Source organism: Trachurus japonicus, chromosome 21, assembly GCF_045865225.1.
Source record: "Trachurus japonicus isolate A0001 chromosome 21, Traja_1.0".
NCBI lineage: Eukaryota > Metazoa > Chordata > Actinopteri > Carangiformes > Carangidae > Trachurus > Trachurus japonicus.
Window position 1 is genome coordinate 9,455,704 of NC_140927.1, and position 24,405 is coordinate 9,480,108.

Below are 24,405 nucleotides of genomic sequence, written 5' to 3' on the forward strand. Positions count from 1 at the left end.
AAAACCTAATAGTTGATTTAGATTTAATTATGTCCTTTTATTTCAAAATCCTACAACATTAACCCAGAAAAAATAAGAATAAACCTGGTGTGTGACAAGCCTCTTCAAAGCTTGTATATTTGAGCTGAGCTTCAATGTTCACCTTTCTAAGTAACTGTATAATTAAAGATGATCCCTGTCAGTGGCAGAGATACTGTGACAAAAATTGTTAGTATTCGTGAGACGAGATGATGTGAAAGACCACACAAATGGGCTTGGGCAACCAGGGACTAGGATAATTATGTTAAAAATGAATGGCTCCCAGTTCAGAATCAGAATGTCAGTATTTGCCGTGCCTCCGCCTTTGCTCATAAAAGACATCGGCGGTGACAGAATGGGGTTGTCACCGGTGGAGTCGGTCGGGTAAGAGAGAAGACCATTCAAAGTAAATGGACAGAACTAAATGCCAACAGGGACATATAATTATTCCCACAGTGTTGCTAATTGGTCTAATACTGTGGCAGCTGTTACCAGTCAGTTGTTTCTCAGACAGGTCTGTTAAAAGGAAAATACAATTCATAATCATCATAATATTATCAATGTTTAATCTAAACATACACATTGTGCATTGAAAGATCTGCCTTTTTTTCTCCACTGTGATTCACAATAGCTGTGATTGTCAACGTTACATAAAGGCGCATTAATAAACGCTATCATCTCCCTTTTGTAGAGGTCATGTATGTAAATCACCATCCTACACATTCTCAGCGTGTAGAAACCCAGCAGTTTTTTGTCAGAGGGCAAAATTTAAAAGTCAAATAGAGATCGATACACTGGATTAAAGGCATGTTTGTAGATCAGTGAATCCTGAAAAGATGTTGAGGCATTGAAAGGATTTGAAGTTGTCTTCACTGGTAACAATGCTTTACTTACAGTATACCCCAGCAGTGCATGTCTTTGAGAGAACAATGCATTTGGCCGTTGTTCTGTCCTGTGTGGTGTTGGTGTGTGTCTGTTTGTTCTTGTGCCTTCTGTCCAGTGCTGCCCCTCTGATCAGTGGCACCTGACAAAGCTACTGAAGAGGGACAGTGTCCTCTCACCTGCTTGTTTCTTTGTTTCTTCCTTTTATGTAATTAACTCGGAGAACATTTTTTGTGGGTCATCACTTACATTTCCATCCTTTTTTGGATTTTTAGAAATTATGGAAATTACTGCGTACAGTTGTCACCATTAACACCCTTCAAATATGATCTTGAATTGTGTTTTTCTTCTGTGCTGTGGGAGAAGTGTAACAGCAACTATGGAAATGTCCTTCTTTCACCGCAGGTTCCCTCTGTAGAGTAAATGATGAGATTTTGGAGCACCTTACTGTATATATTAGCATACTAATGAGAGTTTCTGTGACACCTGTACAATGTGCTTTTTCATTTGTGCGACTTACTTTTGTTATTTGTGTAGTTGTGTATAAAGTACATATACAATGACATTGAGCAATACATAAACTTTCTGTTTTGTAATGTAACAACCAATTCAACTGTTTATCAAGGTTAACCTATTTGGCTCAGTCTGATCTTGCTTCGGAAAAAGAACTAATAATGTATACTATAAAGCTAAATGTGCAAGTTTTTTACACAAAGGATTTACATTTCCAACTCAGAATGAATATTTGATTCCAACATAATTTGTGAAGCAATGGATTTTCTTATTGCAGATTAGCCTCTTTATTATGTGTTGCGTTGACGTGCATGGCCACTTGTTTGTGTGGAAGACTAACATTTTTATTTTCCAATCTTTTCTGAAAAAGAGTGGCCTCCCTCCTGTCGCAGTTTTCATTTTGCTCTCAGACATATGAAAAAAAAGAACTTGCTCAGGGGTATTTTCCAAAGTTATCAAAGCAGCCATTCTGTACTGAAAGTCTGCTCTCAGTTAATTGAGTCCTACATCAGACCAGGTACCCCATCTGGTCTTACTGTGTGTTCTAAATAATTATTCCTAGCACACATAATCACATATTGAAGCTACAACACTGGGTTGTGATGTTTCTATTCCTCTTTAATCAGATACCAACACTTTGATTCGATTGTGTACACATCATTCTGTCAAAAGTGTTCAGCTTTCATTTTGATCTGTTATCATGAGTGTCTTTTTTTTATTCACTAAATCTTGGTAATCTAAAGAAGCCTGATAAAGTTGTTGTGCTTGAAGGTTGAATTAGCATTTCAATAGATGTTAACATGAAAGCTGCACAGGGATGTTCTTTATAATTTATGCTGTGACTGGACTGTAGAACTAGGTCTGAACACATTCACCCAGACATAAAGCTGAGTATGACAGTGACCTTACATCAGACTTATTGTAAAAAAAGTCTTTAGTGACAGTAAGTGAATTTTAACTCAGCGTGATGTGATTTGTGCATTGTCTGTATAAATGAAGTGACATTCTTGCCTCTTGTGTTTGCAGGAGTCAGCTGTGTTGGTGAGAGCGGTGAGTCAGCCAATATGACGGAGTGCCTGCGATGGGCTGACCCCTTGCCCCCTCAGATTAGAGAGTGCCGAGTGGCTTGCAAGGATGATTGCACTCTAACTGCATGGTCCAAGTTCTCCGAATGCGCTGGATGTGGCACTTCCAGAAGTCGCAGGCGCTCACTCACAGGTAGAGGCTCTGCTTTTATTTGCACAAACATCACTCAAGAGAACAGTTCGGTCTCTGGATTCATCTCTTCATGGACATTTGAATGCATAAGAATAAGCTGTGAACATTGCCATGTGAAGTCCATAGCAGACTGTCCTATCACTATGCCATCTGTTCTGGGAGTGCTGTCCCTGATCTGTTAGCATAAACCCCCCCAGACAAGCTAAGACAAACCTGGTGAGATAGCTCTGGTGGCCTGTGGGAAGACTTAGGGCAATGGTTTTTGGTCCCCACTCAAAATATATTTGGTTAACAAACACATGCAGCTCTAGAGGCTCAGGTTTTCAGTCCCATTTACAAAGTGTTAACAAATAAATGAGCCAGCTACACAAAAAAAAAAAAGATTGGATAATTTAAGTTTTAGAAAAGTAACAGTTTTCAGAGAAAGGCAAAATGAGGAGAATCACAATTAAACAAAAGAGTTCACATAAAACATTTAAAATGATTAAGAAAGCCCTGAGGGTCCCCCACAGCAAAGCACTCATATAATCTTAAAGTATACACTATAACTGGAGACATGAAAAAACTTTCTTCATTTTCAGGATTGAATGTGATTACAGCATTTTCCTTATGTGCCAATAGGTTTCTGTGCTTTTAAAAGCATAATTACTCCTGTTACTGTAACTCTCTACTGTCCCTGTAGTCTTATGTCAGGTCTGAATTAGGTCTCTTGCTGTGTGTAATCTGTTATTTCAGTGCAGATGGTAAAATCTGAATTACATGCTGTCGTTGCGGACCAGGCTGAATACTATTTGTCTTCATGAATATTTGATCCGATGCCAGAGGGGCTGTAGTAAACATACTCTGTCTCCGTCTGTAATGCTCTTAGAATCCAACACATGAAATCAGCCTCAGCTCTGTGGTGGGTTTCTTTGAGAGGAGAGTGTGAGCTCATGTTCGGTGGGTTGTAATGGTCATAATAAGTCACTGCTTCAACTCTTTCAACACTTGGTTAAATTTATCTGTCAGGTAACGGACCCTCTGTGGGTTTTAAGCTTTTGCATGTGGTTGGGTTGAAGACACTGGCAGCTTACCAGCGCCTCTGTTTAGATAATACAGCTTTGCTGAAAAGCCTCCTTGAGTTCAGTACAATCTGTCTCAACTGAGTTTAAAAGGCCCAAAAGGCTGTTCAACAGAACACTTTAGAGCATATTTTTTGAATTTCCTAGATGTGCTAAAAATCTCCATTCCTACAGACTTAAAGGGATATGCCAACATTTTTTTTGTGTCTTGCCTCACTCCCGAGTCCATGACAAGCAGATAGACACCATCCTTTCGACTGTGCGTGCAGTAGCAAGGGAGATAGAGCCGTATTGCCCTTAATGGGCTCTTTGCACAGCTCCACTACTTCCTGAACTTAATGCTGCTCCTTTGTTTCCTGTCTTACATTATTGGACAAACTGATTAATCCAGGTGTGTCTGACCATTGTGACTACTCAGACACACCTGGATTAATCAGTTTGTCCAATAATGTAAGACATTAGCTTAGCTCAAACGCCGGAAGTGTATCGGTAGTTTTAGCTCCCTGCCTCCTACCCGAGCCGAAATCAGCAGTCAGAAGCTGATTTCATTTTAGCTCTAAACTCTGTAAATATATCACTTTATTGACATTTCAAACATTTTTAGGTGAGAAAGTAGCCATTTAGATCAGCAGTGTGTCGTTAATTTGTCTAAATACCAGCTGTTTACAATTTTGTTAGGACGAATTCGGCGCTACTCAAGCTAGCCGTTGTGACCAACGCACTTCCGGTTACTTTCACAAAATAAAACACCTGTTGCCCTTTACATACAGGAAACCATGACGATAGAATTTGTGCTTTTACTTTGAAATAGGAAGCTAACCTACCCTCGATGTAGCTAGCTTGAACCAAAATAAACCGTCCTTGCTTGAACCCTCCGTTTTGACCTATCTCGTCCCGTTACCGGCATTTGACCGCTCAAGATGCCTTACCAGAGAGTTTTGGACGAGACGAAGATCGGCCCGCCGGTTTCCGTTTAGAGTTGCTGAAGAGTGTCTCTGATGACTTTAGGTGGAGGCAGGCTAACATTACCTATGCACTTCCAGCGTTTGAGCTAAGCTCTGCCCGTATCTCCCTCGTTACTGCACGCACAGTCGAAAGGATGGTGTCTATCTGCTTGTCATGGACTCGGGAGTGAAGCAAGACACGTTTAAAAAAAATAATTTGGCGTATCCCTTTAAGTCAGTGGTGAGTATTGTAAATGTTATGAACACAAGAGACTTGCCACTCATGAACCGAGTCCACAGCACAATGCAACATAATTGTCTAGTTTGCCCATCACGACAGGTGTTCAATGCATGCTGTGTATGTATAATTGTTCTGTTGTCATAATTAACAAACTCTTCCATATACCATGCAAATCGGAGGCTTCAGTGGAGAACGCGAGCAAGCCACACTCTGCCCCAGCTCATACACCCACACACACATATCATTGTAATTTTCAGGTTTGATGTTACACTTGATTGCTTGGCTCAGTGAAGAGTGTGACTGTTCTGTGTGTTTGACTGGTTTCCCTGCTGCTGCCAAGGCATCAGCTCCAGCATATATGTGACATCCTTCATGCCAGCATGGGTGGTTCACTAGTTAGCGCTGTCACTTTAAAGCAAGAATGTTCTGGAGTCCACAGGACACAGGCTGCTGCTTTCACCTGAGGAATTTACACATTCATCCCATGCAGGTTTCCTCCCGGTGCTGGGATTCCCTCCCACTGTCTTAACACATGCAGATTAGGTGAACTGCTGATTCTGATGATACTGTAGCGCTCCACACAACCCACAGCCCCCCAGTCTTCTATTTCTACGTGCAGACACTTTATGTTGGAGGCTGACGAAAATCTAGACATTAATAGAAAGCAGTTTGCTGGCCATTCTCGTAACAAATACATTTGACCCCATCTCCACCTTGAAAAGTGTATGCAGCCAAGGAAATTGATTGGTATTGCCCCGTAATAGAGTGGTCATAGGTGCATATTGCTATCCCAGCAGGCATTCAAAACGGCATGCTGGGATAGCAACATCTCCTAAACCCCTAAAACTTGCGGCTACCCTACATTTCAGGAATTGTACACTGGATGGGCAGACTTTTCAGCCACAATTACAATCACAGCTTTTAATAGATGAAAATGATGCCTGGCAGATGACTTGCATCTTTATTCCTGCAGGGAACATCATTTGTAAACTTTAACTGATTAACATGATGATATAAACATGTCAAACAAATAAATGACACTATTGAGATTGAAAGCCTCCCTTTAATATCAGCAAAACATAAATTAAGATCTCATTTTCAACAGAAAATGTTGGTTCCTGTTACAATTACCATGTCATCCCTTGTCATCAACTGGAAACCAAGGATGCCAGTCATCGTAGTTTGATTGTAATTATATTGATGTCTAAACACTAATAATGTGATGATATATTGATGTTTAAATGATGCACATTTACGCAGATGCAGCTGCAATGTGAATCTGTCTCCTGTCAGAATAAAGTGCGATATGACTTGGATGGTGAAAAATGTTCAGAAGGTGGCAGGATGAATGTTTTTTTCCTTTGCTCTATTGGCAACTATTGAGTCGTAACTAATTTCTTTCTCAGGCCACATGTTGAGCGGTGTACTGCTATTCAAACATTAAGTTCTGTGAATTATTTCTACCACAGATCAGAGAGCAGAGTTTGTGTGTATCCGTAAGAGCTTAACTGCAGATAAATGGTTTAGCTACACTATCCGGCTTTGTTACTGAGCCATTCAAAATTGCTCAGATTCTCTTCTTTGTCAGTGTAAGCCTTTAAGTACCTCATGTGTGTCATTGTAGGCTGGCCCTTTTTTTTTTTTTAAAGCAAATACGATAGTTTTTAGGGTCAGTTCTCTGTCTCAAACAGAATTTGTTTTATTTTATTATGGTTTTCTCTTTACTCCCCTTTACTTGCTTTATTTCTCTTATTATATTGTAATGCTAATGCTATTTATTTATATTTTATTTCCTTTTTTGACATTATAACCGAAGATGAATACTGTAGATTCAAATCAACTCCAGAGACATCCACTCAAACTTCCATGAAAGGTCTGGAAAAACTTTAAATGACTGAGCACAGAGTCTAGCACGATGCTGAGAGTGAGGGGAGAGGAGTTCTATAGGATTTATTATACACCTATCTCACAGCACATGGATTCAGTGTCAGGCATTATATTACAGGAGAGGAGGATTACAATACAATAGAGAGACTTGTTCTTTTATGACATGACTGTCAAATGTACAGGGCTACTCACTTATAACAATATTGTGAGCTGGAGGTATTGTAATTTTCTAAATTAGAGAATACATTTACCAGTACTAAGCATAATCATGGAGATTATGCTGGGTAAGCAATAATGGCACATGTTGCATTGGCTGAATGTTTTTAGTTATGTAACTTTCCATAGATGTTTTCGGTTGTCCTCGAAAACTCCTCCAAGTCAACCAGTCAGCTACTAATCATCTAGTCTTAACGTTTCTTGTGCATCTTATCACCAACCGTTAAAACATCAAACAGATGAAAAATGAGCATCAGCAGCGCTTGTAGAAGATTCACTGTGTTTATTTTATCATTTTGTAAATTGAGATGAGGCCAGGGTGTGGTCAGTCATCCAGTCAGGGGGAACAAAGGCTCATGTTGACATTTCACAGAGAGCGAGATTAATTATCTATTATTTTATATATTGATCTTTGTCAAGGTAATTCATCCATGGCCTTGCTGTTCCACAATGAAGCTAAAGCTCCTATTCTCAGTGACAGTCACATTTGCAAATGCCTTTCAGTATGTTTGACAGTGTTGCAGAGACAAACACAACAGCATAATGTTGTGCTGCTAATGGAGCACCAGTACAACAAATAGTATATGGAGATCATTTTGTGTTCATTTAAGAGAGATCAGTTCAAGCAAGTTGGATATTGCAGTGATGTCTTCAGGCCTATGCGGTGCTGTTGCCAGTAATGTAGTTGTCAAAGTAAAGTGATGCTGCACTTGCAGTCTTCAATCAACCACCAGCAGTGGTGTAGATTGAACAGATTGTTGGTGAATTGCAGTGCAACAGCAGTGAGTTCACACTCTGTGAGGAATGTTTGCAATCAGACCCACTTCGGAAACAGATGGGCTGCTCACTTGGCACACAGGAGGCCGAGGGCACCCGGGATCCATGAAACAAATAGGGGTGCACAAGTACATGGCAGGATTAGCAGAACTGCAAAGATTTCACCAGGCTTCTCATGTGTGTTTGTTTGTGTGTGTTATTCTCTCTCCGTCTGGCGCAGGTCAAGGAATTCTTAACTTACATTTTACAGTACAGAAACAAGGTGTTTACTTTAATTATGACAATTACACAGTAATTTACTTATTCTCTGTGGATTGCGGTTCATTAAAGCCACACTCACGCATTTTCTTCTTTTCAGAATGTTGATTGCTTCATTTCTCTTTGGACCACCATGATTTGTTTTAACCAAACAAGAAAATAACTCAATCTCAAAAGTGGTACTGTATGAACATATAATCAATATAGAATCTGCTGTTTCTTGTATAAATTACATCATATTTGTTTCCACTTAAAACACAAGAACAAAAGAAGCAGAACAGAAACCACCTCCTCCTTTTACAAATGAAAAGTCCAATTATTAACAGTAAAGCAAACCTTTGCTTAATTTAATAAACTCAGATGTTCAGCTGTTACAGCCTTATTTGGTCCCACTTGACTTATGATGGTTAATTTTAGCTGATGTTAGTAAAACCTAGTTTGGCATTACATCAGTTTGCTGAATTGAGCCTCTATATAACATAATTACAACTACTTAAACAAAATACTGACAATAAGCTGGTTTTAGCTGTACCCAACTACATGTATGAAATATAATAGGTTTCATATTAGTAATTATCTTATTATAATGTAACTAATTAATGTAACTGTTTCATTTATCTCCTCAAGGTCATGTTTACCATATGTGTACCATATATTTAGTCAGTTGGTGTCTGGTAGTCCAAAGACATACAGATTTGGTCAAAACGTGAGTCTAAATTGCCTGTAGGTGTTAATGTGAACGTGAATAGTGGTTTTGTCGCTATACTGGCCCTGTGATAGACAGGAAACCTGTCCTGGGTGTACCACACGCTCACCAAATATCAGCTGGGATGAGCTCCAGCCCTCTGGAGCCCTACAGTATATGGATATGGATTATGTACGGATGGATGGATGGTGCCCCGTAGAATTTTCACAACCTCATAACCTCTCTAAGTAAATATTTAATGAAAATACAAGGTGCAAGAATGGGTTTGTGCTAGGCCAAAAGATGCAGAGCAAAAGAATATACTGTATGGCATATTCTGCATCTAGGCCTTTTATGAAAATAATATATTTAAGTGCAACGCCTTTATGGTTGCCAACATTTTTTAGTAGAAAAAGAAGAAGACCGCGCACCAGCAATTGCTCCCGTGACAATTTATTATCACACACAAGAAGAAGTAACGTTTCGGGCTCAGCCCTTCATCAGACATGAAAGTAGTAATTAACACACCTGCTTAAGTAGATGTACAGGTCACCTGACATGTCATGTGATGAAAAAAGTATAGAAGATAGGAGCTATTACACATACTAGGGCTGAACAAACAGTCTACAAGATCACCAAATAACATATGTTCACTAGATAAAATAAAATATTTTTTTCAATATTTTTTTCAATATTTTTTTATTGTTTACTGCTGTGGATAACTGATGTACTATATATAAAAAAATTTTTGTCACCACTTTCAGGACGGTTTAGGCACCTCCTTGATCTTTGTTTTCTACTTTAAATTACATTGCATTATGACGGTGATGCCTGATGCTTCTGCCATGTGATTTTCCTAGTGAACATATGTTATTTGGTGATCTTGTAGACTGTTTGTTCAGCCCTAGTATGTGTAATAGCTCCTATCTTCTATACTTTTTTCATCACATGACATGTCAGGTGACCTGTACATCTACTTAAGCAGGTGTGTTAATTACTACTTTCATGTCTGATGAAGGGCTGAGCCCGAAACGTTACTTCTTCTTGTGTGTGACAATAAATTGTCACGTGAGCAATTGCTGGTGTGCGGTCTTCTTCTTTTTCTACTTGTGTCTCCTTTTGTGGACCTGCACCTAGCCTCACGTTTTTTTGGGATGTGCGTGTTTCTGTTCTCACTGCCAACATTTTTTAATCTTAAATGTTTTACCAGCCTAACCGGCTACCTTCCAGGCACTGGTCATAAAGTTATATGCCCCATGTTTAACACTTATCTGGGATTTTGATATCCCTAGCAAGATGTATTTGTAGTTTTGAGTGCCCTTGGTCAGCTCAATATAGTTTTACATCTCATCTCTGAAACGCTCACAAGCACAACTTGTTTAGCCAATCAGAAGAGAGGCTCAGTTTCTTTATCTTTTTCAATTATTGAAGACTTGAACCTTGTTGTTGACTTTAAATTAAATGTTAAAAGATTTACCTTAGTTGCTCACGCTATCATTGTTTAGGTCTCTATTTAACCATCTTAAACCCTAAGAGAAACCCAAACAAATCAATCAGAGATTGCACTTCTAGCTTCACAGTTTCAGGGACATTTCAATGTTTCAAGACAAGTTTAAAGGAAGCTAGAAAATAACAATTTTGTATCACAGAATTATGAAATATAAAGATGTGATATATTCATCTCATCTGCCAAGGTCCAATCCTACTCAGTTGCATTTCTGACTTTCCGTCTCTCTATATTTCAAGCTATGAATTGAATGTATGGAATCAAGTCAAGTGCTCTTATCAGATTCATTATTTGAGCATTTATGACATGAAGAGGTGCTTAGAGTGACTTTTCATTTCATGAAATGGACCATAGGCACACTAGTGTGTCAACGAGAGTAGGATATTTATAGCTGTTGAGGACAAAATAACATATGTCTTATCTCATATCTCATGATGTGAAGCAGACAATCAATCACGGGAAAGAGTTTTGAGCAGATGGACAGCTTGACAGGTTGTGTCTGTTATTCGTCCAGATATTAAAACTGACAGTGTCTGAGAGTAACACATGCCTTTCAGCTGCTGCTCAACGTATTCATACTCAACACATATAATGGACAGTACTAATTATTTCAAGCCTGAGGTGTGCTATATTGAGAGTCTAACTCTAATAGTCATAATGGATGTCTTATATATATTTATGTGTATATATATTTTTTTCTTTTCTTTTTTTTCACCCTCATTAGACAAAAGAGCTGGAGCTGGTGTTTTAGAGTTTCAATTAGATTTTAAAGGGAAAGGAAAAAGAATCCCCCATGAATAAATTGTTGCCAAGCCATGGTGCATTTTTGCTTTTCTATCCCTAATATTTAAAGACAAATGTTGACATGATGTTTCTGGTGCAGCTAAAATCAAGATTGATTTCTCAGAAGCATGTTGTTGCCAATTCTCTATCAAAAGAACTCTCAGCAGATAACATGGCAACCCACAAGACGTGTCTTTGTGGGTTATAAGGGAGAATTCTGCAGAATACCTCTGTTTCTGTTTTAGTACAGTGATTTGGGGTTGCCAGAAGGCAGTCTGGGAAATTAAATTATTAAGTGGCATAAAACAGAATGAGAATGGGGGAAAGTGGATATAACAAAAAGAGAATTACAGCTCTTAATCACAAAATAAATCCTGAGCTGAACATCAGTGACTAATGATATAACAGAGTGTGAGTGTCTGCACAGCTTTCCATTGTCTGGCCATCTCTCCATTCTTGTTCCTTGAATCACAGTCCGACTGTGCATTGTTGATCGCTGATAATAACCTGCAACCACTGTGAATAAAGGCACCGAATAAATGTTTATCAGGAGAAAAATTTAACAGACAGAAAGAAATTATCTCGGTTTCTACTCGCTTCTCATTGTAACATACACTGTTTGTACTTGCTATGCTAAAATATGGTACATACTCATACAAAGGAGACCAGATAAATGCATGAAAGGTATCCTATAGCATAGAAACGGCACTTGCTCAGAATGTGTAGTTTCTATATTATGGTGAAAAACAAATACTCTGTTTTGACATTTCAGAGTTTATAGTTGTAGTAACATAAGACAGATGTTATGTGTGCACCATTCCCCTCAGGGACAAAAATTAAATTTTAATATGCTCGCAAATAGCACTAATCATTCCCTGAGGTTGTTCTGAGTGTCGTTGGAGTATGCTTCACACATGTATTAGCCTGTCATAGTTTTCTCAGGAGTTTAACTGTAAGAAAGGAGAGTAAAAGGAGCAGCTAAGTGGTATACTATATCTAAAGGACAAAACATGTTGTAGTCATAAAAAATGCAGTATTCACATTTAGTTGTCTAGGGAAAGTCTTTTTTTGATTTGTGTATCCAGTGCCTTTTAGAAGTGAGAGGACAGTGTTGTTAACAGCCTAGTTTTACATGTGTTGCTGTTACTGTGATCTTGCCAGCTCGAAAACATGCTGTGACATGTTGGATGTTTTGTTAGAATGAGCAAAAAGTCACCATAATATAGGAAGATGATAGTCTACAGTAGGAAGATATGCCAATGTGTGGTACACTTAAGGAGAATATAACATTGCAGCCTGTGTTTATATGTGGCTTCTGTCATTCACACTTGCAGTGATACAAATTAAAATTTAAACAAATTTGCTCAAGTGTTGACACTGAGTGTGGATGCATTATGTATGATTATAAATAAATCAACAAAATAACTCAGTATAATTTCTACTTTTATTTATATTTGATCAGATTTCTTTCTCATCAAGTGTCCTTTAGCTGTCTATCATCTGATGTTTATGTCTCAGTCTCTATTCCAGCATGGAAAAAAGTTGGAACTCATGCACAGTAACTTTCCATCGTTTACACTGTTTTGTCAATCTTCTGTCGCAGGTCGCAGCAAAAAAAAGGAGCTTTGCCTAAATGAGGAGTTGTATCCATTGGAGGAGACGGAGGCTTGTCCCTGTGAAGAGTTTTTATCACAGCCCTATGGGAACTGGTCCGCCTGCATCCTGCCTGCTCCCTCAGTGTCTGGGTCCCTGCAGGGTTGGATGAGCCACCGGGAGGTAAAGGAGTGTGGCAAAGGTCTGCGCTACAGAGCCGTGGCCTGCATAAATCAGCAGGGACACCTGGTCGACCCCAAACTCTGTACAGACTCAGGTAGGACTATCAGAAATGCATTTCAGGAATTATGAAAAAATCTTTATCTCTATAACAGACTGGCTTTTTACAGACCGTCAAAATGTGATTAAAGGAGGACCGCAAGTGTTCTAAAATTGTAATAAATCATGTCATTAGTAGATATTATAGTTTAATTATTTTCAAATTTCTCATTTAGCTGCCTTACTATAATCCGTATTTATTTTTAAACTGAATTTTAAAATAGATTTTCTAAAGTCATCATTTATTTATTCATTCATTCATTTATTTTTAATGATCTTTTAAATTTGAACTGTTAATTGACAGATTCATGTTAGATTTGTAAATTATTTTTCATAACCTCTCATTTTACTGCCTTTACTTTTATATTTTAATCTATTTTACAATTAATTAATTTGGATTTTTTTTATTAACATGTTATAAATTAATGTAATGCTTTATTACACTCTTGGTGTTCCATAATGATTAGCCAAAGACACATTGATCCTGTTCATGTTCACCAATTTCATGCTGGAAGTGAAGGATTTGATTTTTGTTTTGCTTTAACTTAGTGATTGACAGCCCATCTCTCTCTCTCTATCTGTCTAATGCAATTTTCAGAGTTGCTTGGAACTGTTTATTATTAGATTTGATTTTAAAAGCAGAAATTGAATTGCAACAACCCGTGCTTTGATCTGATCCAAGCAATGTTTTTCTTAATGTATGACATATTTATAGTTATTTTATTTTTTCACAGGTCTTGTATATGTCTGTGCTGATGGGTTAGATAAAAATGACATATCTACTATACTATATACTATCTACCAGTATGCCAGAATAACTGGATAAAAAAACAAAATAAACAGATGAAACTGTAATTGCAATGACATCTTCTAAGTGGTGGTTATTTGAAATGTTTCATTGCTACATCATTGTCCTATTTCATTTTAATGAGAAAGGAATTTGGTGGTATAATGATGATGAAGTCATCTAAGACAGCAAGCAAACAAGAAGGAGAGAACAAAAAGCATAATACAGTGTGAAAAACCCTTCAGCAGTCTTACTAAGCCATGTTGGCACAGGGTAGGAATGAGACAGTCATTAGTCAGATAATTAGCTCTCTGTGTCACGGTGAGCAAGACCAAGGTCTGCTGGAGTGCAGGCCACTGGCATGTCTGTCTGACATTATTAATGTGATACCGAGTGCAGCTGCTGACCAAGTCTAAACCAGGCTTCCGCCTCCTGTCTGCCAATGTTCACTTTCAGGCTACATGGTGGAGGTTTGCCACATCCCTTGTCCCCTGGACTGTAAACTCAGTGACTGGTCAGCCTGGTCATCCTGCAGTGCATCCTGTGGCAGCGGGTTAAAGATCAGGTCCAAGTGGCTCAGGGAGAAAGCTTTCAATGGTGGACGTCCATGTCCCAAGCTGGATCTGAAAAACCAGGTAAGGCTTGCACCAGCTGTTTAACATTCTGTACAGTACAAGAGGGAAACACATTGTTGCAGGTAACACGTTTTACATTTTGGTGCTATTGTTATCAGTCTGTCGTTGGAGTGGAAAATGAACTCATCCAGGGATTCTTTAGGAATTTCAATTTCCATACTGAGACGCAGCATAAACAAGAAAGCATCGTTGAGCTCATCATCCATCTACATTGTTCTCAAGTCAGTTCTTCACAGACTCGATTGTTTCCAAAGACACTAACAACAGAGTGCAGATGAGGGTAACTGATGTTTGGATTCCACTCCTACTCTTTACCATATGCATATAATAGGAGGCTAAATTGGTAAATGTAGAGAAATTAGTTCACTAATGCTAGTGCACTCACCCTGCTCCATGTTTACACAGACATACGGCGTTTGCATAGTATGAACATTAGTATGGTGCACGCAGTGGTATTCATCTTAATTTTTTACACATCTCTAGGATGCCTTTAGAATATATTTTCCTCCAGCCGCGCTTGTGTTGCAGCCTGGTGCTGTCACATAAATACACAGGGGGCTTGTTGCATTCTGTTCGCATTTCAATGACAAGGTTTATTACCCATCAGCCAGCGGGACTCTTGGGTGACCTGTTCATTTTCTGGTGTCTGCCGTCAGACCAAATCATTTACCTTGCAAGACATGCCCTTTCCTTGACATAAAACAGTACAATGTTAAGTAACAAGAAGAAGCAGGGATGAGAGGGCCAAGTGGGATGATGGGAGTTTTTGATATTCCACAGTCAGTCTGGATCTGTAGCTCTGAATATTTTGTGACAGTGAATCTCTCGTGGTGTGATTGTTTTAACGAGGGGAGGTCTTTTAAGAATGTTGCCTGTGCGCTTGAATTGGCCTGAAACTCTTTGTCCAGGTCAGTATGTAAATGAGACACGGGTGTGTGAAAAGTATTCCAGTGTGCTCGAGTGGAGGGCTGTGTACAGATGGTTAAGTGCCCACTAACAAGGTCTATATGGCCCCAGTTGTAATGCCCTGTAATAACCCTCACCACTGAAACTGGAGCTCACTGCAGCCAATGCCCTCGCGGATTTATCCTGAGGGCGAACTAGGGCTCAGTGTTAACATTAACAAATTGGCCATTTAAAGTCAAGTACATCTGTCCAAAGAGGGGGAGGAAGGATACTATAACCTGTACTTTAGTTCAACTGGTATTTTGTTGAGGTATGAGGTTGCATCTCTTTGCTGTTAACAAAAAAAAAGGATTTGTCACAACTGACTTCTCCACATGGACATGAGAACATGAGAGAGCTGTTTTTTTCTTAAGCGATGGCACTTCACTGCTGAGCCGTCTGATTTACATTTGGTCCTTGGTACTTCATTAAGTCTGTGTTAGGGGGCAGCATGACAAAGAATATTCTCAATCTTAATAGATAGCCCTTCTCACTTTACAAACACTTGTTCTTTTATCATCCACTGTGAACCACTCTCCAGCCAAAGTCTGGCCTTACTCTTCAACAGCAGATGTTTCCCCTCGAGTCGTGGCCCGGAAGTGACTGGTTTGACAGAGATGAAATTTACAGTGCACCACAACTCATCCTCTCGTCTCATGGTTGAGTGAGCAAGGAGAATAGGGGGAGAGATAGATAGGGAGGGAGAGAGCGAGGTAAAGCCAAAGTGCCACTACGAAAATAATGAGCGAGAATGGCCACATTGTTGAACAGACTATGTAGGAGTTTGGCTGTGAAGTAAACTGTATGTGTGCTGGTAATGAGGTAGCCTGTAAGATTTTTTTTTTTTTTGCAATGGTAAAATCTGATCAAGAACGAGTTAATCAGGATGAATAATACATGCATCACCACACTGAAAACCTGCCTTTGTGGATCTGTTGCCGAGTTTTTTCTCCTTGTGGGAAAATAATCATGAACTCAGTTACAGATTTTGGATGTATTTCTGGGGCAGACGTCTGTTCATAGGTTCGCAAACATAACTGACACACACAGGTCTGTCAAGTTTTGGATTTCCCCCCCCCTACATATTGAACATGTATGTATATTACCCACAAAAGGTCACACACAAAAGGTAAAGTAGGGCATTGATTAAACACTGGATCTGCTGTAAAATGATAGCATGCCCAGCAGCTAATTATCCCTAAAGTACTAAACTAACCAAGCATCAAAGGCTTAGGAACAGAATACCCTTTCCAAGTTGCCTGAAAAACATGCTTTCAGGACCAACACGTCCATTGTGTAGTATACCCTCACTGTGTGAAACCCAGTTCAAAAGAAGTTAATGCAACACGGTTCTGCTCTTCATTAGATGTGGGAAAGTTGACACTGCAGAAAGTCCACCCATACTTTCTATATTTTCCAAACATGTGGACCAGTCCTCTCTCTGCCTCCGCTTTCTGTCTTGTAATGTGAAAGATGAAGAGACAGTGTCTTCAACTAACTCATAGAGCCACAGGATTAGTGTGAGAAATTACTTTTGATGGAAAGTAGCTAAAGCCTCTTTGAAGTCACTAAATGTAGCAAGATTACGTAATATGCTAATAATCAGATACAGGGACATCATTGAGCTGTTTTTGCATTCAAGACCACAATAGCTCTATAATCACGAATGTTGACTGACTGGTGATATTTCTACCACTGGGTTGGCAGATGAAGTGCTGATCCACAGTTTATTACATTATGGCAAATATGGATTGGTACTACTAAAGGCAATAAAGGAAGAATCAGGAGGGGAGAGCGAGGGAGGAGAGAGAGAGAAGTCATTGGTAATGAGGCTTCGTACTAATCACTGAGATGAAGGGGGTGTTAGACATAAGTAAGTAAAGACTACATTATTCCCAGGCAGGAACTGCAAGCTGTTTGAGAGTCAGGTAGACGGTGTCTGTGCTTTGGGACCAGTCCAGTTTAGCGTATATCCACCACAGTCCCTTTGAGTTTGTCTTGAAACGGGGTCGGATGCTTAAATGCACTTAAAAATCAAAGGACATAATTCCCATGGCTGACGCTCTGGCTCATCCGAGTAGCTATGGGCCTGGTGGAGCATATAAAGGATGGACGGCATCATCCCCTTCATTATGTTGCTTGTAGGCAAACTCAAAGAGGTCTAGTGCATGCTCAACCTGTTGCCTAAGAAGACAAGAGAAGTACTGTAGCCACTCCAGGGTTTTAATGATATGTGATGTGAGGGCCATTGGTCATCATCATCATTTATCTCAGCTGGTCATCCTACTTTAGGTACTGGAAGAGGACAAAGGACCAGGACTCTCCCTGTCTGTAGACTTAAGTTCCTCTGGAGATTCTCAGCCAGCTGGGCTGCACAGTCCTCGAACAGCCTCAGGCACACTATCCAGGCCGGTTGCTTTTCCAGGGTATACAGTAGGCTTTTGCGCTCCATCTACAACTCCTCCTCTAACAGGAGACACGACCCTACAGTAGTTTGGAGCGAGGTGCAGCTGCACTGTCAGGTTGTGAAGGAGATGCCACAGGGGAAGGTCCAGCTGACGCAGTGGGAGGTAGAACAGGTGAGGCTGTGTCAAACCTGTTTTAGAACAGGTTGAACTCATTGGCCTTGTCCACATCGCCCGATGTTGCCTGACTGTTTTTCCCTTCCTCACCTCCCCGCTGTAGCACTGTCTTTGTACTCATCCTTCACCTGCTTTAACTTCCTCTTCAGCTCCTGTTGCACACACCTGAGGTTTTCCCTCCCCCCGTCCCCGTCCCTGGAGGCCTTGCTTTTATGGTGTTTTTGATGTTACCGGTGATCCACGGGTTTGTTGTTTGGAAAGCAGTGTACAGTCCTTGCTGGTAATACAGTGTCCATACAGAAGTTAAGGCAGTCCTTGAGGCCTCCTGGGGCCAGTTCCTGAATGAGCAGGTGGTTGTAGTCTGCTTCAATACACAGGGTTTTTAGAGAGGCTGAAGAAAAACCACAATATGATCTGATCTGCCAAGTGGTGGGAGAGCTGAAGCAGCGTAATGCCAGGAACACACTGCCTGCGTTGCGTGACGGCTGATGTCACTGAACTGCTGCAGAGAAGCATGCATGTGTTCACACTGGCTGTGTTTCTGCTGCCGCTGCTGCTGCTGCTGCTGCCAGCTACATGGAGTTTACAGGCTACTGGAATGTTGGATTTCTTTTCATCATAAATCGATTTTTGATGCATTTTGAACATGCCTATATAGCCTATTGCCTTATATTTTCAATTCTTCAGTGTCCAAACAAATAAGGTGATCAATATAAAGCCAGGGGTTACATTATCTGTTGTTCACAAACAGAACTGGTCCTCCACATTTTTTTTCTTTCCACTTGCTTTGGCATCTCTGTCCACTCATATTGCCAATGACGCCCGCTGTTTAGGTAGGTAAATATGAAGTAGCTGAAATCACAGCTCAGTCTTTGTCTTTCATGTGAAAGATATTTCTGTAAAAAAATTGAAAACCTGGTCTTGTTTAAATACAGTTTTCTGTAAATGCGGCACAAAAACATTTCTAAAAGACTAAAATCAGACTACTTTCAAGCAGCACCCAAGATATTTCCAGTTAAATTAATTTATAACTGCACTGTCATTTAATGAAATCATCATGCACCTGAGTTAAAGACAACAACTATGGTTTTGGCTAAATTTACTTGTAAAATGATCACTGGGGGGGGGGTAAAGGTAAGTTGCCAACACTGCAAGTTGAGTAAGTAGCTAGCTTGCTAAGGTTTAATCTCCTAGAAGTATTATTATTCTGGCAGAATCAGGGGTCTCTCATTAGAAATAAAAAAGCTGTTTTTGTCTCTTCTTCAAGCACAAAAAAAATACTCTTAAGTTATTTCTAGTTTAATATAGTAAATCTGACTAATGAAGCATGCTTTTTATACTTTTACCAGAGTTATCACTGATGCATAAAAATTGTATTTAAAAAAAAGAAAAAGAAAAAAACACCAACAAACATTGAGATGCTATTTTTCGGTATAAGCCATGTCTGAAAACAAGATGCCCTGAGAGACGGCTACAGAGAGCTCACAGATGTCAAAGGAGAGCTCCCAGAGAAACACACAAATTGGATCTATAATTACTGGAGACATTTGAGTTTCGTTCTCCCTCAAGTGTGGGCCGCCAAATGCTGAGATATCAAGTGGTATATACGCTATTTCCATAACACACCGCAGAGTTGTCTTGAGTGTCAGCCAGCCACTGTGCCAGTCAGACACTTATTTCTCATTCTATTAATGCCTGGGGCCTCCACTCCATCTACTTTGTCCCTGTCCTATAGAGAAGCGTCCTCCCTGTCCACCTCCAACACTCCTCTGCTATACGTTGTGTGACAGTGGTGGGAGGTCTGTGGGAGTGAGAGACATCAGCCAGACTTATGAGGCAGGTCAGCTTATTTGTGTGGACACTGAGGACACGCTGTTATATATATATATATATATATATATATATATATATATATACGTATATTGTATCATATGGCACATATACCATCATTAATATTGAGCTGATGTGCTCTAGTGAGTGCTATAGTGAGTGCTCTCTCAAATACAAGGTGCCATATCTCAAATCCTAATATAAAAAAAACATGAATAACTGGAAGTACCAATTACCAATAATCACCTGCAGGAAGAGGTGTACTTTTTTTTCTAATTATCTTTTAAGTCTGTGGCAAATACTTTTTATTTTACATACCATCCTATTGGTTTTGATAATTGGGTTGAGTGAAGCAGTTCACCAAATAAAAGTTTATATCTATTTCTGTTGGAAGGAAATCACCCTTTTCGTGTGTGTGTGTCTGTGTGTTTATATAAAGTCAATGACATAGTGCAGCATGTGGAACACAGTAAAATCAATCTTTCCCATTCATACCGTTGATGTGTCTATCTGCTTGTTGCAAAGGTTGGAGAGGAAATGAAAGGAGTTCTGTTGAATAAGCTGTTGTTTCTTGATGTCTTCCACCAATGGCTTTTCTGTTATACGACTGCCACATATAGACAAACGCAAATTTGCTTAGAGAATGCTTTGAGAATAATGACTCTCAGTTAATAACATTGCCATTTGTTTCTTGTCTGTTATAAATGTATTTCTGCTTAATAGGTTAGATCAGTTTTTATTATTCTTCTTATCAAGATGCAGCCAGAATAGAGATTAGAGAAACATGATGACCAGTTCTTTATGATGAAGCCCTATTCTCCTACAAACCACGTGCATCACATGGAATATTAATCAAGGGTTTGAATCATTTTTGAACATTGGTATGTAGTTGTCACAGTTGAACACAAACACAAATGTTTTGACACAATGATACAATCAGAATTGGTCACTGCTGGGAATGGCAACACATGATAAAATAAAACAGAGGTCTAAGAAATATTATTCTACTTACCCTATTGAAGCTATTTTGCTTTTTTTTTTTTTTTTTTTTTTTAGAGCATCAGCAGTTAGTGAATAGTATTTAATCAGCGAGCTTGTATGCCAACAGTCTGATCAAGCCACTCCACAACACATTTATGGAGGAAGTAATCATGTCCACTACATTCTGCTGTTCGTGACAATATTTTGCAACTGGGGTTAATGACTGATTCAATATAAGTGGTCACCCTCAGGCATGTACTTTAAGGCAGAATGCAGTGTTATTCTGCCTGAGTTGTTGGTGGTGCAGGTTCATTGTAAATTCCACAAATGTTTTTTTTTTTTTAAAGGGACATTGTGTAACTTCTCCTGTTATCTATTGAAAATCGATTATTTCGTTCAAAAGTATGTTTTTCATTCATCATTAATTAACCCCATCAACAAACTGAAGTGTTCCAGTAAGCTCTGAATTTGCCGTTCATATCATTCATATCTACATGGAGCGGGTAAGCTCGGTGCTGGCTGCCATGTGGTGTCGCCATGTTTTTACGTTCAGTGGCAGCGTGACGGTAGGAAACCACGGAAACTCAGCGGAGACACCGGAGCTGTCGGCTCAGGTCGAGGTGGCGCCTGTGAAAAGTCACCGCGGTAACGCAGTGAGGAGGAATGGAGCGTTACACTGATGCTGCATTCATGTGCAGCCAGGCAAATGGCCGTCGGTAACAAACCAGATGTCATTTTAGTCACAGAAGTCGAGAGAAAGCCGGTAAAACGTGGGTCAGGTAAGCAATACGACATCGCCATGACAACATATTGTCACGTGTATTGTCTTGTGTATTGTCACTTGTTTACATAGAGGCTTGTTTATGCCGTTGGGCCCTAGTTTGCTGGCGCAGCGCAGGTGGCGCAAGGTAGCGCAGCCGGTCTAATGCAAGTTTCGACCAGCGCAGCCTAGCGCAAAGTCAGATTGGAAGATTGGCAGATCGCGCTGCGCTGAGATAGGCGTGGCCGCGCAGCAGGGGGAGGCGTCACAGATTCTGCTTGGTGCAGTGGAAGTTTTGTGCGAAAATGTCCCGCCGAGGTTGCGCTGAAAGCTCGCCACCTCCAACCAGGTCTAATCTCAGCGCAGGGCGAAGCGCAGCAGGTGCAGTGCAAGTTTGGCTGACTGACCTGCAGTGCACACACGTCACCAAGACCTCACAGGCAGGTTTCCACAGTTCCAGACACATTTCAATGCAATAAATATCCACAATAACCACTATTTAATGCAACTAACGGAATCAACACGTGAATTTATATCTATATAGATTGTCCCGTCACATCTGACGTCAGATCAAAGCAGAGATCAAAGGCTGTCGGTGCGTAATGGAAACTCCACCTGAATTAACACAGCATGGACGAACTGGCACTGAAAAGCAGCTGTCGATGTCCCAAAAGCAGGACTGAGGGTGGATGACTGCATGTCGCTGCCGTGTTGAGATACCACTCTGCCCTTGTGATGATCGCTGTATTTATTTATTTACTTATTAATTCATAAGCGCGTGCGACCGCATCACGCAGCCGTAATGAAAAACAAAACACAAATCATCATCTCTCTTAGTCCACCACAACAGCCTCGGTATCAGATAGTCAGTATATAGCCTACTACAGTATACTCAGCATCTCTATCACAGAAAAAAAAGAGAAAAAAAGAGACGGACAGAGAGAGAGAGAGAGAGAGAGAGAGAGAGAGGGAGGGAGGGAGAGAGAGCGCGTCCTTTACGCTGATTTCATCCACATGGTCTTTGTTTATGTTGTGATAGCCTACACCTCTCATCTTGGTTACACAGGGTTTGAATAAATGTGAGTTTCTTTATTAGTTTATTAGTTGTTGTTTCTTTCATTGGGCAGCCGTTCTCAGTGTATCAGATCAAACCTGATTAAGTATATTAGTAAACTCATTATTGGTCACTCTGAGCTCGGACCTCCGGACCAAAACAGCTGTTTCCTCCTGGGAGAGGTTCGGCCTCTGGCGTCGCTGTTTCCTCCGTCCATGTCCAAGTATAAAATGACAAACTTGCAGCGCGCATCACCCGCCGCGCAGTTAAAGGTGAGGAGAGGAGCTCCTTTGATTGGTGAAGATCTGACTCGGCTGTGTCAAACCCACTCCACGCCTTTCTCTCCTCCTCCTGTCTCCCTCCCGCCCTGTCTCCTCCCTCTTTGCCGTTTGCGCCGGTGGGAGGGACGAGGGGAGGGATTGCGCTGGTCTAAGTCTGACTGCGCGGCCCACCAATCTTACGAAATGGACCTGGGCCACACCCCGTTGGCGTGGCGAAGCTGCGCTGATGTTAGACTTCACCTGGTCTACGAAACTAGGGCCCGTTACGTGCAGCGGCTGTCGTCCGTCTGCCGTCTTCCCAATTTCATGTGAATGCAGCATGAAAATATGATTGAGTTGCTTGCGATATACAACCGCAACGCTTGATGGGAGTAATTCCTACACAATGTACCTTTAAGTATATTTTGGGGGCATTTTTGTCTTTATTTGATAGAGACAGGAAATGGGGAGGCAGAGAGAGGGGGAATGACATGCAGTAAACGGGGGCGTCTGCTCAAGCCACTCAACCCCAAAATGTTTTTGTTGTTTGTTTGTTTGTTTGTTTTTCAGCATATGTACCTATTTTGTCAACAAGGAATTTGCTGAAATGAAGCACTTATTGCTTTCTTCTTGTTTGCATGTCATGATTGGATGTCTTGGCTCAGTTCTGCTGGGTATTTTTTTGTGTTTGGCAAATGTCAGTGTAAGCTGTGAGGGTGCTCATGCTGCTGGCTGTTTTTCTCCAGAAACTCTGAGCTTTGTTGTGGTGCCTGTTTAGAAGAGTGGGATGGGAAACAACAGATACACTTCATTATAGCCACTTGTTTGTTGAGTTTTTTATTGCTTCATCACAGATGTGTGGGTTATGTGGTGGCACCTTTGGCAACACATTGAGCTACTATAAGTTATTGGTTAAGCAAACAATATTTTTTTTGTTTCCAACTGTTGAAGCCTCCTCTTATGTTGTTGTCATTATTCTGCTGAGTTCCCTCTTGGCTTAGCTCAGGAAAAGTGAGGTTACTTGGAGGCTAATAATTGTGGATTGTCTTAAAATCCTTTGGCATATCCAAAGTGTAATGAGCTGCAAGTGAGAAAACAACATGGATTTTGGGTCATCTCATTCAAATTCAGATTTGCCACACTTCATATTCTGCTCAGCATTACATAAACCCAATTAATTCAGAAGCATTGAATTGTGTGACAGCATGCCTTGCTGTTCGTATGTCATGAATTAGTCCCAAACAGCTGAACTCTTTTCCTGTTTAATGTCTCTGAATTAGCTGCTGGACAAGGAACACACTCAATGAACTTATGGCCATCTGCTGTTTATCAGTGCTGCTTTTTATTGAAGAATGTAGTCTGTCCCAATAATAATTATCAAAGTGTTTTTATTGAATTTTCTGTTCAAACAACAAGCATCCCATTCATACAGAGACATCAGAACTCAGAAGTCTGTCCCAAGACAAGGAGTCTTGATCTTGTAATTTGAGTATGTTGCTAAAAAATATTGTGTATTTAAGATGGATGGATGGATGGATGCTCTTGAGTTTGTTCAAGATGACAAGTGTAAAGGACGGACTGTGGATCAAATCTCCCAACACTGGGGTTGATGTATAACCTGCTGTCGTCAACACACAGGGTTATGCATCCTACAGTAACAAAACAGTTTCGTGTTTATCTCAAAAACTGGGTGACCTGTACAGACAACA

The 24,405-nt window shown here is 40.2% G+C and overlaps 1 protein-coding gene across 1 annotated transcript in view; it reads left to right on the plus strand.

Annotated features, from left to right (window-relative positions):
* thsd7ba (thrombospondin, type I, domain containing 7Ba) overlaps positions 1-24,405 on the plus strand; it is a 214,034-nt gene that overhangs the window by 162,793 nt on the left and 26,836 nt on the right. The window contains exons 14-16 of the mRNA XM_085764206.1: positions 2,440-2,631; positions 12,594-12,860; positions 14,106-14,284. Coding sequence (XP_085620332.1) covers positions 2,440-2,631; positions 12,594-12,860; positions 14,106-14,284 — 638 coding nt within the window. The remainder of the gene's footprint in view (positions 1-2,439; positions 2,632-12,593; positions 12,861-14,105; positions 14,285-24,405) is intronic.